At 41.2% G+C, this 17,437-nt stretch overlaps 1 protein-coding gene across 1 annotated transcript; it reads left to right on the top strand.

Moving 5' to 3' along the window:
- Positions 1–472: 472 nt before the first annotated feature.
- LOC308290464 (proteasome subunit alpha type-6-like) lies at positions 473–17,207 on the top strand. Its single transcript, XM_080732311.1, has 7 exons — positions 473–708; positions 8,220–8,314; positions 11,187–11,268; positions 11,450–11,605; positions 12,590–12,768; positions 16,446–16,540; positions 17,114–17,207. The coding sequence occupies exons 1-7, from the start codon at positions 633–635 to the stop codon at positions 17,169–17,171; spliced, it is 741 nt and encodes a 246-aa protein (XP_080588437.1). The 5' UTR covers positions 473–632; the 3' UTR covers positions 17,172–17,207.
- The last annotated feature ends 230 nt before the right edge of the window (positions 17,208–17,437 follow it).

Here is a 17,437-nt window from a genome sequence, read left to right as displayed (position 1 = left end):
GGTCGGGAGACCAATTTTTATGGGTCATGCATGACTCAAGTAAAAATCCCATTTTCTTTTTCTACATTTAAAAAATATACACACCTACCTTTCAAAAAGTTGTATAATGTTTTTCTTCTTCAAATAAACAGACAAATCTAAGGGGGGAACAATATAAATAAATAAAAATAATTAAAAAAAATGCTAGTGAAAATAGCAGATCTACAAGCTCGCAACTGCTGAGCAGTTGTGAGCTTGTAGATCGTCTATTTTCATTAGTTTGGGTCGCAGGCGATCGAACGTCTGATTTATTATTTGGGTCACAAGCTAAAAAGTGTGGGAACCACTGGTCACTTGACTTCCTTATTGGCTGAAATCGTCTGTTATAAATCAGCAGCCCCGTACAGCACTGCACGGTAACGTATCATCCTAAATAGAAAGAGAAAGTAAAACATTCACGGGGAAGTTCAAGTTCAGCTGCTCTCCTGATTAATCCAACAGGCTGTGTCGTCGTTATTGTGTTGTTAGTTTAGTTACCACCCCACATAAAACAGGCTATAAGCTCAAGAATATCCCAGATAAAGCTGTGTGTGGTTGGTTAGAGTTCAGGGTGAGGTCGTGGGGTTGCTCCAGGTCTCCAGGAAGGAACCATCATGTCCCGTGGAACTAACGCTGGCTTCGACCGGCACATCACCATCTTCTCTCCGGAGGGCCGCCTCTACCAAGTCGGTGAGAGGATTTCTTCTTTACTCTACTACTTCTTCTACTAGGCCTACTTCTTTTATACAGGCCTATACTATATCTACTGCATAGTACTGTGTTCTATCCGTCTGTCATTCAATGTTAGGTCTATATGAGATACTTCAATGGTTTCCTATATGGAAATAAGCTTAGTCTTTTCTAGGATCTCCTTTTAGTTGACCTTGTACCAGTGAACTGTACCGTCATGAAACTGTACCTTTTTCTATGCAAACTTCTAATAAAGTATTCAATCAATCAATCAATCAATCAATCAAACTACCCAGTAGACCTACTTAGCCCCGTTCACATTGAGCCGATCTAAGCTGGCCGCACACTAGCCGATAATCGGGCTATTTAATTACCCCCCCGACAATCGGGCTTCCTCCGACTGAAACGTGCCCGACTATCGGGCATGAACGTCGTCTAGCGTGAGGTCTCACAGATCCACTCGGAGCCCAGCCGAGTGGCTCGGAGGACGATCGGGGTAGCCCGACTCTTTTCAAACATGTTTGATATTTTCCTGGATCAGTACTGGTCTGGAAGACTGGAATAGCAGCAGGGAACTGATTGAAGTGACAGAGCTATCTCTTTTTCTCTCTCCACACACACACACACACACACACACACACACACACACACACACACACACACACACACACACACACACACACACACACACACACACACACAGGGCCGTGCTTACCATACAGGCAAAATAGGCAGCCGCCTGGGGCCCCACACAGGCTGGGGGCCTCATGAGATTTTTTTTTTTTTTTTTTTTTTCACTTTTTTTTTTTTTTTTTTTTTCTTTACTGGGCATGGGCCCCAGTTGGGCTGTTGAACAGAGAACAGTTGAAGTGGGGGTTAACATGAAACAATTGCTTTGGACATATTAGCTCATTAGAATCTGAAAAGAGCTTGGCTCTCAAAGGTGCAGACCAGATAACAATGGCCCTGATTACCCAAGCAGTTCGTTCATGTCTGTTCTGTGATGTCACATACAGTACATCTTTAAGAGGCCCCAGTAAACCCTCTGAAAATGTTATCTCATCCTGGGGGGCCCACTTCAAACTGTCCAGGGCCCCCAAAATCAAAGGGAGTTCATGTATATATCAATTTGGGGGCCCTCAAAACTTTTTTTAAATGTAAATATATTTACACAGATTTGAGAAGAAATGTATCCATTCCGGATGCAGGGAATGGGGGCCCCCCAGGATGAGATTAATTTTTCACACACGGTTTAAACTCATGATTTATTTTCTCATTTCTTAATTATTTGAAAATATTTCCAAATAATTAAAAACAAAAATGTAGGAAACCAAATGTAAACAGGCATTTACTTGCGACCCCTAGAAATTGGTCCGCGACCCACACATGGGTCCCGAACCAGGGGCCTCAAACTGGGGTTTGCCTGGGGCCTCCTAGGCCCTAAGCACGACCCTGTACACACACACACACACACACACACACACACACACAAAATCAATCAATCAACAAAGACGTAAAACTAGGCCAAACCAATTAGTGCAAGAGCCACAGCTGTCTGGACTCGCTAATAACTTTCCAGCTCTGCTCTCCTCCTCCAAGTTACATTAAACTTATGGTTCTCACTCTTAAATGTATGATAAACCTGTGCATTCTCCATGTTTCCACCTCAAAATGCTGGATTACAGTTCTTCAAATGGACCAGACAGAACCGTCCTCTCTTTCTTTCTCTCTCTCTCTCTCTGGGACATTGAATTTGGATCTCCGTGCCCTCGGATCTTTATTTAATGATTATATTTGATTGATCCATCCGCCCACACCGCGATAATTTGTTAAAAGACAGGGATTGAAAGCCTAGGCCATGGCCACTAAAGTAAAAGCAGACACTTGCCTGTCTTGAACTTGAATCTGTCTTGAACTTGAACCGTCCGTGGTGGAAGCAGCCTACAACAGCAGCTCACCCCACGTCAGTCACTTTCTCTGATGGTCCGTGCACGGTGCAGTTATGTAATCTCTAGGCCTACTCCTTTCAAGTTCCAATTGGCCATAGGTACAGCGTGTAGCTTAATTAATGGGCCATCATCAACTCGTTGTTTGATCTACCAGCAGGGCCGTGCTTAGCGATTTGGAGGCCCCAGGCAAACCCCAGTTTGAGGCCCCTGGGTCGGGAGCCATATGCGGGTCGCGGACCAATTTCTAGGGGTCGCGAATAAATACTCCCTTATGTTTTGTTTCCTATATTTTAGCTTTTAATTATTTGAATATATATATATATATATTTTTTTTAATAACACAAGTTTAATAGCCTATAAACTCTAGCACTTTTTCAAAAGAATTCCAGAGAAAATAATAAGAGGAGGAGGGAGAAAACAGGGGTTGAGTGTTTTACTCAGGGACACTGCAACACATTGCTAACCTGGCCTGGAATCGTACCTGTGACAACCAGGGATCTGGTTCCCTTGGCAGGCTCACTAACCACTCAGCTATGGATGGCCACAATGTTTGACATATAGAAGATAAAGAATGAGCTTCAACTTCTCTCACCAGAAGCAACTTACACAGGACAGGTAAAGTAATAAGAATAAGAATACTGAGTTAAACATTACATTACATGACCATGTTAACATCCTTTTGTTAAGGGCCCTTTTACTATTTATATATGAGGGTATTGAGAGCTTGAGTTTGAGAGCTGGTGGGGCACCAAATGAATTTGGGGGCCCTCAAAACGTTAAATATAAATATATACAGTATAAATCTTGTTTATATTTTTAAGGAGACTAAAGTAACTTGTGACATTAAAGCTCTTTTCAGATAATCAGAGCCCATTGTTGCAGCGACAGGCCAACTTCTTTCAGGTGGTAATTAGCTGCATGTCTGTGGCAGAAATGTCATCTAAGGATGGTTGCTTCATGTTAAATAACACACTTCAGCTCACGTTTCATACACTATTAAACCTATGAATTGAATCAGTTTTATTACTTATAGTGTTTTAAAAAAACGTAATTATAATAAGAATATAAATAACTTTTAAGTGCATGTTTTGCAGTGGTTTTCAAAGACAAAGTTTGTCTCACAGGACAGTCAGTGGGTTAAAGCTATACATATCCATTCGAAGTTAAACACATACATTACATAACTATGTTAAGGGCCTTTTTACTGTTTATTTATATTTGACGATAACTCATGGAGCCCCCTGGGTGTTTCTGTTTGAGAGATTGAGAGGCCCCAAATGGATATATTTGGGCCCCTCAAAATGTTAAATATAAATAAACAGTATACAAACTATGCGTGCCATCTTTAAGAAGCCCCAGTAAACCCTGTGAAAGTATTTCAAGTTAAACATCACATTTCATGTTAAGGCCCTTTTTACCCTTCTTTTATATTGATCTCATCCCGGGCCCCACTTCAAACTATCTGGGGCCCCCAAAATGAAATGGAATTGATACACATATGTGTCCCAGCACCCCCAGCAGCTAGTCATCTCGGGGACTGTCATTATTCCCTGTAGCCAAAATGATTTTTTTTTTTTTTTTTGCATTTTTTTTTTTATGCCACAACAGCATCTCATAATATCTAGGCTACATTTCACTTAAACGCCAGAGCTTAACTCTGCATGTAAATAAGACTTTTTTTAATTAATGTGAGAGATCGGTACATAATTCTGTTAGTCCTCCCAGTTTATATTAGCTAAAATGCTAACTAGCCAGCCTTTGTTAGCCGTTTGTAGCCAAATGCGGTAATATCGGGACTCCATTACTTAGCGAAGCAACCCACAGTATTTATCCCATTAATTTAATGCCACGTGTGTTCCAAATGAACAATTATTAACCACGTAATGTATGATTTTGTGTATTATTATTTATTATTCTTCCGCCGTTCTTCCGCTGTTTCTTCTTCTACGCTGGTGAAATGATCCGTTCCTGCCTGGAGGCGTCTGTGACGTATGCGTTTGTCTTCTGTGAAGCTCCGGTGCGGAAGCTTCCTTTGTCACTGAGTTAGCTTAGCATTGAATAGATCAGCGTCGTCCTAAACTATCTAATTCTAACGTTCAGGGTGTTTGTTTTTTTGGACAATAAATTGACAGCCAAGAAAACATGGATGGAATGCAATCGTTCACTCGCCGTCGGAAAGTTGACTTTAGAGTAGACTATTCTGGTTGACTGGCTATGAGTGGCTAACGGCTAACGCTAGCTAGCGTAGCTAGCGTTAGCTAACGGCTAACGCTAGCTAGCGTTAGCTAGCGCTAGCTGCAGCGCTAGCTGCAGGCTATAAACAAATAAAACGTGACCCAACTCTATTGTTGCTCTCTTCTACAAGCTCACAACGCGAGGCGGTTAAGCCTGTAGATTGTGTTTTATTATCAGGTCAAATAATCCTTCTGAAGTTACACAAACACTGATTATGCTACATTTAGCACAGTTAGCCCTGTTGCACACGTCATAAATTCACTTCAACCTCGTGTTGAGCAGTTAATCCTATTTGCTACGTACGTCTACAAAAACCTTCATATTTCAAAGATAACGTGCTTACTGAAGTCTCACAGATGTCACAGTATGGTACGCTCAAGCAGAATTACCCGTATCTTTCGTATTGTTTAATAAACTGCATTTTAATCCGATCAGATGCCATTTTCTGTTGTTTTTCAGCCATGCGACCCCATCGGTTGCGAGGTGTACTGCACTTAGATACATTAATACCTTTTTAAGGAAACGACGACCGATCGGATTAAAATGCTCCTCATTAAATAATACGATCATTACGGGACATTCTGCTGGAGCGTACCCTATGGTGACATCTGTGAGCCTTCACTAAGCAATTTATCTTTGTAATCTGACCGTTTGTGTAGACGTATGTAGCAAATTGGTTAAACTGCTTCACGGTTGGCGCACTGTAGCGTCTTTACATTTAGCCCAATAATGCTTGAGATGCTGTTGTGGCATTATCTTTTTAGAGAGCAATAACTAAAGTTTAAAACATACATAAACCACTTTAGCCCTATGTTATACCAAGGCTATTTGAAAATAGACAATCTACAAGCTCACAACGCATTGCGGTGCGACGCGTTGTGAGCTTGTAGATCTGCTATTTTCAAACATTTTGTACTTTTACTTTTGGTACTTTAAGTACATTTGGATACCAATACTTTTGTACTTTTACTCAAGTACATTTTTTATTCTGGACTTTTACTTGTAACAGAGTGATTCTACATTGCAGAATTGATACTTTACTTTATTATAAAATGTTGGTACTTTTTCCACCACTGTGTAAACGTTTGTGTTCTCATGCCAATAAAGCTTCTTTGAATTGAAGATTGAATTGAAGATTGCTCCCCATGTGGCGGAGTCAGGTCATTGCAGGTTAGAAATTTATTTAAAACTTGAATATCTCAAAAGTCCTATTTCAGCATGGCATCATTCTATAAGCCATATCTTCAAAACTGTTGGGTCAATCTCCACAACCAATATATCATTTTGTAGCTATGATCCCCAGCTTTCAAATGAAATGAAAAAATGAAAATGAAAAAAATTGCAATGACTGGCTCCTGGGGAGATTGGGACACATATATTATATGTATATATAAATATGGGGGCCCTCAAAACTTTTTTTAAATATAAATATATACACACACTTTAGAAATAATGTATCCATTCCCTGCATCGATCCTTCTTAAAGTTAAAGTAATGTATGTGACATCACAGAACAGACACAAAAGAACCGCTTGGGTAATCAGGACCATTGTTCTCTGGTCACACCTTTGAGAGCCACGCTCTTTTCAGATTCTAATGAGCTAATGTTAACCCTCACCCTCACTTCAACTGTTCTCTGTCTCACAGTTGAGAGCTCAACTGGGGCCCCCTGATGGCCATGTTGGTTAAAAAATTAAATAATAATAATAATCTCATGAGGCCCCCAGGCTGTGAGGGGGCCCCAGGCGGCTGCCTATTTTGCCTGTATGGTAAGCACGGCCCTGTCTACCAGCTGGGTTAACAACTCCTGGCTACTCCGGGCACAGCGCGCCCCGCATAGCCAGGCGTTTCGCATGCACAAGTATTTTAACAGACAGCAGGTTTAGAAAATATGCGCGCACGTTACCTTAACTATTATAAGGTTGTATCATGGTTGTATCATGATTGCTTGCGATGGGAATTAAAACTCAATGGTCGCGAGTTTGTTTTATATCAGCAGAAATAGTCACTACCAGTCAGTCACAGACTGAAGTGGGAACAGCACACGAGTGCAAGTAGCCTACGCGCCCACTGCCTGATCTACAAACCCTACAATGTGGCGCGGAGGGACGCAGTTTGATCTTGGAAATCTAATGTTCTGTGCGCCACACACACAGTCATACGACTAATCATAAATCAGGCACCATGAGAAGCAGACAGCACGCAGCACGCAGCACGATGGTGTGTTGTGTGGATAACGTTTATGTGTTGTTGTGTGCGTGTGCGTGTGTGTGTGTTGCAAGGCGAAGAACAGCCCTGTGACATTTTGTATTTTATATTATGTAGGCTATTATTGCTTTGTTCAGGCCCGACTCAATCTGAATAGAATCCTGTAGCGTGCGGAGCGCCCGACTGTTCAAAACGGCTAGTCTGAGCCCGTTTAGATTATCTGGTAAAATAATCTGAAAAAATGATCCTGTAGTGTTTAATTCTACCCGATTCAGTCGGGCCCGATTATCGGCTAGTGTATGGCCAGCTACCCGTCTGAGTCTCGTACCCGCCCCTCTTCCAGAAGCCTGGAATCCTCCTGGAGAACGGAAGTTGGTCGTTTACTAGGCTAATTTAGCCTACCCACAAGGAAACTTATCTTCGGTCCATTATATCTCCCCTTAATAATACCAATTGGTATTGTGTTTTATATAATTTTTATCACTCACCTTTACAACGACTCGAGGTAGGCTAGTCTATAGCCCTGAGTTTCAGAGCTAGTCTGACTCTACAGCTCGTAAGAATCAGACATTCGTGGAATGAACAACACAGCCAAACGTGTGGGTAGGCCTAGTGACCCCCAAAAAATGTGCCAAAGTTAAGGGGAGATAATGGACCAAAGTTAAGTTTCCGAACTTTTTGTGCGTAATTTGACATGCACATCAAGAATTTGAAATAGGCTATTGCGCCTTTACTCTTAATTTGCCTCTTGTGTCAATGTCATCATTATGCGTTGTTCACGAGGCTTTTGAGGGTGTAATAATAATAGGCCTATAGTAGGCTATAAAGCATCTGCCTGTCTGCCACTACCATGATTCATTATATAGCTATAGTCTATTAAATCAAGACATGATGAAAGTGCTATCCTGAGGTCACTCTGACACATTTTGCAATCATTTTCCTGGCTAATGTGCTCAAGTGGCTCTAGCCTCTATTCATTCTATATTCACATTAATTTTCACATTCATGTTATTTTCTGCTCTGTTGTGTTGTGTTAGTTTCTGTTCATTGTGTAGCTGTTGTAAACGTGTAATGAAGGATATTGAGTAGAAATGATGGATGTTCGTGTTCCCTTTTCAGAGTATGCCTTCAAAGCCATCGCCCAGAGTGGGCTGACATCAGTGGGGGTCAGAGGAGCAGACAGCTCTGTGGTGCTCACACAGAAGAAAGTGCCTGTAAAGATCAAGCAGAAACACGCACGCACGCACACCCAAAAAAATAATCTCTCAGTTGAACACATTTTAAATGTGTGAAACTTTTCCACCCATTTTATATGAGTAAATTTATATATGGGATATATGTAGTCCCAAGTCAAATCTACATTCAATGCAATGCATGTTGTTCAATTAGTCCAACTCATTTTCATTAACTTAAGCCAAGTTAATTATATGAACTTAATTAATTTACGTTTGTCCAACTCAAACAAATGTTAACGTAAATGTGTTGGTTCAACTCATTTTTATGGAATTAAGCTAAGATAAATAAAATACTTTTACATTTACATAAGAAGAGTTCGGTTTCAGGTTTTCTTCTGGATGATTTGTTTCAAGTTTTACAATATCAACATACAGATGCATAATGGATATATGCAATAGCAGTGATTATTGAATAATCAGAACATTTAAGAGAAAACCAACGCAATAACCTCAAAGTTACCATGAGTTCTTCTCTTTTAGCCTAGCATGGGGAGGGAGCTCAAGCTTAAACTAGCAGCCTAGCAGTTAGGGTTAGGGTTAAGGCTCAAATACTGACAAATCAAATTCTGACATATGACAGTCATCTTGCCAAGGCAGACACATTGATATGATACATTTAGCATTTTTAGCTCCCGAAAGCTTAAACATTTACCTGAAAACCTAGAAAAATGCTGTTCCCAGCATGCTTTGCATAACATGTGACCAACTTATTTGACCAATCAAGGGAAAGGGCTGGAGTCACTTCTCAGATCTGTAAAATGTACTTAATAAAATTGAGTTGGATTCAAACAATATTCTCAGAATGATTTCAGCCTTAAAAACTACTCAATAAAATTGGTGAGAGGCGTGGTTTATGGGACTCTGGGAGTTTTCATTGGAACTCATTTTCAATGTGTTTTTAAATTCCATTACTAAGATTTGAGTTACATGAATGTAATATAAATGCATAATGTTAAATGAATAGATTTTGTATAAGCACTATTAATTACATTTGAGTTGGAACAATTTAATAAAAATGCATATATTGTAAATGTATATATTTAAGGTAAGCACGATTAATATTTGTTCAGTTACATCAATTCAATACATTTGCATATATTATAATTAAATACATTTAAATAAAGCCAACATAATGTAAATGTATCACATCTGGCACTATTAATAATATTTGAGTTATATCAATTAAATGTATATGCTTATGCCTTGAAGTGAAGTAATTAAATAAAGCAAACATAATTTATATGTGTCACATTTATAGGGGGGTTGAATCAGTTTTTTGGGTGCATGCACTCATGCACGCACGCACGCACGCACGCACGCACGCACACACACACACACACACACACACACACACACACACACACACACACAGGGACTTGCAGAGGATGTTAGAGGCAGGGGCTGACATTCTAAAGGAGCCTTTTGGTGGAAATATCGAAAATAGCAGACCTCCAAGCGACGCGTTGTGAGCTTGGAGGTCGGCAATTTTTGGGCGTGATACCACACTGAACTAAGCATAATCATGTCATTATTGGAGTTATGTGTGGTGTACGGCATGGATTTCTACACAGAGAGGGAAATCCTTTGAGCATAAGATGCTGCATTCAAGTTCAGGAGAGTTTTGGACAAGGCAATTAACTTGAATGGCATGGAAACGGGGCATTTGCATTCATGGTCTGGAGAGGGCAATTTTTACAGACGGATAAAAGGGCAGGGGCTCAAGCCCCCTTTGATGTCTATGTGTGTGTGCACGTGTCTGCCTGCGCACACACACACACACACACACACACACACACACACACACACACACACACACACACACACACACACACACACACACACACGCACGCACACACACACACACACAGGCTCACACACACGCTGAGATGATCCAGTGCCAGTGAAGCCAGACAGAGTGGGGACTCCAGAATTCTGCTGATTAATAAGATAGGATAATGAGATAAGACAAGAGAACATCAAAAAGCATCCACTGCTCATCTTACGGACATGCATCCTTACACCTGTAGCTTTTGCAGTGTGTACCATTTTCACTATTACAAGTTAAATGTACTACTACTATAGCATGAGCAACAAAATGATCATCCGAAAAGACGCCACCATTTTCTTCATTTCCATCATCATCATCATCATCATCATCACCATATTCACTTTCTTCAACTGTTCCTTATCTCATCATCATCATCATCATGACCACTGTCATTATCATCTTAACAATCTTAACCCTATTTAAAAGTAATAACTCAAAACGTGTTGCATCATGACACGTTGGATGCTATTTTCACTATAATTGCGACCGTAGGTCGAAGTTAACTAAGAAAACCGCCACATCTTGTCCGCGTATCCGTACAGTACAGTATTATGTATATCGTTGCTTTCGGGCAGAAACCTCTTATCTCAATATTTTAACTTTTTGCATTTTTTTTTTTTTTGTAAATTAATGACTTCATCATAATACAGTGTCACACAAAAGTATCCAAAATAGCAGATCGACAAGCTCGGAACCCGGCGCAAAGCAACACGTTTTGAGCTTGTCGATCTTCTATTAAAATAAATAAATAAAGTATGTCCAAAAAGTAACAGTTTTGGACTTTATCTGTCTGTCACTCAATGTTATATAGAGTTAAAACCTCAATTGAAACAAGACATAGGCTTTTTTGGGTGACATATAGTTTCATGACAGTACAGTGAACTGTACTGTCATGAAACTGTACCTTTTCCTATGCAGACCTCTAATAAAGTCTTCAATCAATCAATGAGGTTTCCATCCGATAGGGACGATATACTGTATGTACTGTATGTATACGTGTGTGTTATGTGTTTGTTCACCCAGGACAAGCTACTGGATCCCTCCACAGTGACCAACATGTTCAAGCTGACCCAACGCATTGGCTGCTTGATGACCGGACACAGTGGTATGTATTCCTACATTTCCTAAAAAGTAACAGTTTTAGATGTATGAGGTTTCCACCCGATAGAGGAAATACTACGTTGCACGGAATCCCCCAGGGCTCTAAACTTGGTCCTTGCCAATCTCTTAGCCGATCCTCTCTCTCTCTCTCTCTCTCTCTCTCTCTCTCTCTCCCCGGCATGCAGCGGACAGCCGTTCCCAGGTGCACCGGGCACGCGTGGAGGCAGGGGACTGGAAGTACAAGTTTGGTTATGACATCACGCCAGACGTGTTGTGTCGCAGGATGGCCGACATCTCCCAGGTCCACACACAGAACGCCGAGATGAGACCGCTGGGCTGCTGTGAGTGGGCTGGGGCAGGGGGTCTGTTCTGCTGTGAGTGGTCTGGGGCTGGGGCTGGGGGGGTGGCTGTTCTTGACTGTGCTCTGCCTCTCTCTGTTCAGCGTGGTACTTCCTTGTTTTAATTGGAACTGGCAGTGTGGCCATCAACTTGAGGCGGGACTGTGCGAAAACAGATGAGACAGAGCTGGGTATCACCAATTTATTTTTCACAGTACCGTTTTGATTATCCCATCTGGGACCCATTTGTGGGTCGCGGATCGATTTTCGTGGGTCCCTTTATTTTTTTTTCGTGATTTCTTTTTAATATTTTGGAATAATTATATTAATTGTTTTTTTAAAGAAATCTCAGAAAACTAAAAAATAAAGCATAAATAAGCAAAAAAACATATTTACTTGCGACCGATAGAATATGTCCGCGATAGAATATGTCCTCAGTAGAAAACAGCCAGATTCGGTCCTAGATGAAAAAAGAAAGAAAGACATGCTATCTCCGGTTTACTTGCCGTATCTGCGTGAAGTAGGTGGCTGCCTTTTTAGGAGACCGGAAGCAGGCTGAAGTCTATTATTTCCAAGAGTGAACGTGAACACATGTTTAGCCCCATGGCCAATGAACTAATTGGACACAGTCATCAGACTCATCACAAGAGACACAATCCTTTCATACTAAATGGCTTTTTTTCAGGGAGACAAATCAGGAGTAAAACAACTTCATTATCAACCTTTCTCTGTCCCAGTAACACACTCTCACGGGATCTAGCACCCGTAAACATCAAGCGTTTGCGAGATCTTCCACCAGATGCCGGCTCCCATTTAGGAGATTATTTGCAGGATTTGTGTACCATTTCACCCCTATAGGCTCCAATTGGGATGATATTTATTTTCGAAGTCAACCATCTTTGGATCGGTCTGTCCTCATGACCCCGTCATCCACGTCTGCATCCTCCCCTCTCCCTCCTCACACGTCTCCCTCCCTCCCTCCCACAGGTATGATGCTGGTAGCAGTGGACCCCCAGCTGGGCCCAGTGCTGTATAAATGTGACCCGGCTGGCTACTACTGTGGCTTCAGGGCCACGGCGGTGGGGGCCAAACAGATAGAGGCCAACAGCTACCTGGAGAAGAAACTGAAGAAGAGACCTGACCTGAGTCATGACGGGACGGTGCAGGTATACCAGGGGTTAAAGTTCTGTCCCGGGACTGATTTCAGTCTTGAGGATTCCATAGGGGCTATTTCTGAGCTCAGTGCAGATACACAAAAAAATAAAAAATAAATAAGGGGGAGGTGTAGTGATGGCCTCGGCGTAAATGACAAAGTCGTCAAAACGCTAATCAAGTGAGCTCCAAACTAAGCAGTTATATGAGTATTTGAATTGGCCAGACTAGCATAAAATACAACAGAACTTCAGAAGATACTTCTATGAAATGAAGCATGGATTGACACACACACACACACACACACACACACACACACACACACACACACACACACACACACACACACACACACACACACACACACACACACACACACACACACACATTCAGTGAAGGCAGTTCAGCAGTTCAATATTTGGGGGAAAATCACATATTGGGACATGGTCTGAAAAGAAATTCAGTCTTGGGATTCTTTGGGGCTTTAAAGGTGTATTCAGTGATAATGAAAGTGGCCGGGGGTCATCTTGTCCCTTACTGGCCTTACAGCGTGGACATATCTATTTTTTTATAGATTTTTTACACCATTATAATGCTCTTGTTTTGATCATTAGACCCAATCACTGAATATCGGTAGGTCTACGTCTCCAGCTTCAGGATATGTATGATACTGATTTACTACGAGACTGTGGCATTTTATGAGTTCAGTAGTTTAAAATCTAGGCTTAATTCAGAGCGACTGTGGTTCTCAAAACTTTTATTTTGACCATCATAACTAAACATCATAACATAACTCCGGCCATACTCTACCCTGATTGGTCGAGGACTGGCTGGCCACCTCTGAAATCCGAATCTAGCTATGCTCGTAACACAGGCCTTGGTGGAAGTCCTTATATGGTCAGCACACATTCTAGTGAGGAGAATTAATGGAAAATGTACCAATTATATTTTTATTTGAATGAAATTCAATCACTGAATATACCTTTAACCCCTGTATACAACAGTGACCTCAAGAGGAGTGACCTTTGCCTGCTACTGTTGTGCTCCTGTTGTGAGATATTCTGGGCTTGTCATAGTAGGCAAACATTCTACAAAAATAGGAAACAATTTTTCATAAACTTTTGATTGACTGATTGAATTCTTTATTAGTCAGAAATGTAAACTGCACAGGTTACAGTCTGACATTAAGGCTAAAAGGATAACACAAAAAAGTCTTATGAATGTAGTAAGGCAACAACAACGAGGCAATTCAATGTGCACAGAAGATCATGCAAAGGACACGGCTGCTCCTTTAAGGCCTTCGGTAAGGTGTTCCACATTTTGGTGGTATAGCAGAATAGCAGACCTGTATACTATATATATATATATATATATATATATATATATATATATATATATATATATACTGTATATACAGTATATACTGTGTATATATAAATCCACAATATACTGTATATATTTCATATATAAACCCACAATATACTGTATATATTTCATTCAATTTACTTGCACAATGGGGACACTTTAGGCAGGCCTGTCAATGCTCCTGGACCAATGACCCCATCCCGTCAATGCTCCAATGACCCCATCTCCTGGGAATCTCCTGGATTGGCAAATCTCCTGGATTTCTCCTGGATTTGGTATCAAACTCCCCAAATTCACCAGAACACAGGAAATTACATCTACTATGTTAAAAATGTTCTGGGGGAGGACCCCCAGACCCCCTGCTTTAGGGGTGGGGGCAATGCATGCAACAGATATTCACTTGAGTAATGACTTAGAGATGAGAAGTCATTTTTAAGGATGTCTTACTTTGCTTCAGTCATCACATCTGTACTCCTACATTTGGCATTTTAAGGCTGAAATTGTACCCATGCTAGTAAAGCAATCCTGATAAAAGTATCAAACATGCACAAAATTCACCAGAACACAGGAAATTAAATCTACTATGTTAAAATGTTTCTGGGGGAGGACCCTCAGACCTCCCGCTTTAGGGGTGGGGGCATGCATGCAAGATCATACAGATATACACTTAAGTAATCACTCCAAAGGGACATCCCTATGGAATGAGAGCAGATACTAGACTTTTGAGGCTTCAGGCTGGGGCTGCGACTCTCTCCGCCACACTCACCCCCCTTTGATCTCCTCCTACGGGGAAGCCCGGATCCGGGTCACGGCACCAATGTAACGGAGGTGAATCGGACCACCCCACCCGGGCTTCGAACCCAGGCCTCCCATGCAAAAGTCCAATATCTAAACCATCGCTCCAAAGGGACATCCCTATAGAACGAGAGCAGATACTAGACTTTTGAGGCTTCAGGCTGGGGCTGCGACTCTCTCCGCCACACATACATTCTGTGTTCTAGATCTATACTTTCTATGTGCTTTAGTTCTATATTTTTATGAATTCTGAATGAATGAATGATTTTGTCTGGAGGGCCAAATTGGCATGTGAAGCTTGCCCAATCCTCAATTGGTCAAGCATGCACGGGACATGTACGGGACAGACAAAATTGACCAATCAGATGGCCCACATCTACGGGACATGTACGGGACAGACAAAGCCACACCTTGGAAGCGGCTTTCACCGCTTCAAAAAATAAGTCTCCTGGATTCTGACAGTCCAATGTTGACAGGCCTGCTTTAGAGTAAAACCAACTTTTACGGTTCGGAACCAACTGGGTTCTCGGTGGAAAAGCTCACCTCTGGTTCATCCCATAGGCGGGAGAAAGAACCTGAACCGGTTCTTTGCCGGTGGAAAAGGTCCCTCAGTGTCGGCAGCTTTTGATAGCGAGGTGCGAAAACCGCAAATGTGATTTAGGGAGACAGACTTAAAAAGTCCATCTTAATGTGTCATTACACCCACATCCATGAGAGCTGGTGTTTTGTAATTGCTGGTATCAGTCTGTTCGTTATGTGTGTCTTTGACCTTCACAGCCATAACTGACAGTTTTGATCAAATTTGATTCAATCTTCTTGGCAGATGAGTTGGGTGTGGGGTCAGGACCTACAATACTCTATTGATTTATTTTCTTCCAATCAGTCAAAGATCAAGGCAATAGCACAAGGTCAAACAAAGTTTAGCCCTATGCTCATACACTACATAACATGTCCATTAAAATCGCAACCTTCAACATGGTGTCCCTAATTTTGGTATGTTATAGGCAGAGGAAAAGCAGATCTACAAGCTCACAACACATCAGCTATTTACGTTATTGATGTATGATGATAATGATGTCTATCCTGGTATTTAAAGGAGTAGTTCACCCCCAAAATGACTTTTTTTCCATTGATTAGTCACGCCATGGAGACTAGAGTTCAATAATATTTTTGGGCTTTTGTCACATTCCTAAGACAAAAATTTGATTCGAGTAAATTTACCCCCATTGATTCCAGATGTTGACCCGTTTCGAAATGGGTCCCCATCCGGAACGAATGGGGGTACATTTATTGTTATCACATTTTTGTCTTAGGAATGCGACAAAAAACTAAAAATATTATTGAACTCTAGTCTCTATGGCGTGACTAATCAATGGAAAAAAGGTCATTTTGGGGGTGAACTACTCCTTTAAGTATAACTTATTTAGTCCAGGGAGAATGATTTAATCCCAGGGAAGGCTTTTCAAACCACTGAATGCTACCTCTTACCCCTCACATCACATCATCAGTGTATTCCTGTCTCTTCCATCAGTTGGCCATTACCTGTCTGTCTTCTGTCCTGTCCATGGACTTCAAGGCCAGTGAGCTGGAGGTGGGCGTGGTCACAAGAGAACAACCTAAATTCAGGTATTTTGACCATGACCTACATTATACCAAAAAACAGTCGCACGAAGTTTAATTCTACCTATGAGGGTGGATTCAATGGGAACACTGCGTTGTTTTGCAAAAAATCCAACAAATCACTCCGTTCCTCCATTGAAAAGCATTGGCAGAATACGGCCTCATAGGTAGAATTAAACTTCGGTATGACTGTGTCCTTATGAAGGATTTCATTGATCATTGATTTGTACTATATTAGTTTCGCCGAGCCAGGTGATCACAGAGATCTCTGCCTGTAAATTCAATGTACAGTATGGGCATAAACAGCCGTGGACAAACATATGAACAGCTTTGCAGTGGTTCTGCAATGCAGTTATTTTTTTAATCTCCAAATTGTTTCTACCATTTAGCCCCTATATTGAATTTGCATTTCAGACATATTGGCAGAGATCTCAGATCATGTGGCTACAAAAGACTACAGTAGTAACGTACTTTAGTCTTTTTTTACCGTGTCTCCATTCTGTCACTTCTGTTCATTTTCCTTTCCCACCCTCTTATCTTCATCATGGCCTCTTTTGTTTTTCTCTCTGTCTCTTTTAGAACCTTGACAGAGGCAGAGATAGAAGCCCACCTGGTTGCCATTGCAGAACGGGAGTAGTCGCTGCCTCACGATAGAAATCTGTTTTCAATGTGTACCATTTAAGGCCCATTCCCACTGGGCCAGATAACAGATATCTGGAGATATTTCTCCAGATATTTTTCCATGCAAAGTGGATGGTAGATACAGATAAAAAAAAGTCTACCACAGATATTTGCCACAGATACTTTTATCTGTGGCAAATATATGTTTTATCTGTATCTACCATCCACTTTGCATGGAAAGATATCTGGAGAAATATCTCCAGATATCTGTTATCTGGCCCA

This window comes from Nannobrachium achirus (assembly GCF_963921795.1).
Source record: "Nannobrachium achirus genome assembly, chromosome: 8".
NCBI classification, from domain to species: Eukaryota; Metazoa; Chordata; class Actinopteri; order Myctophiformes; family Myctophidae; genus Nannobrachium; species Nannobrachium achirus.
The sequence above is the reverse complement of the archived record's forward strand: the minus strand, read 5'-3'. Positions and strand labels throughout refer to the sequence as shown.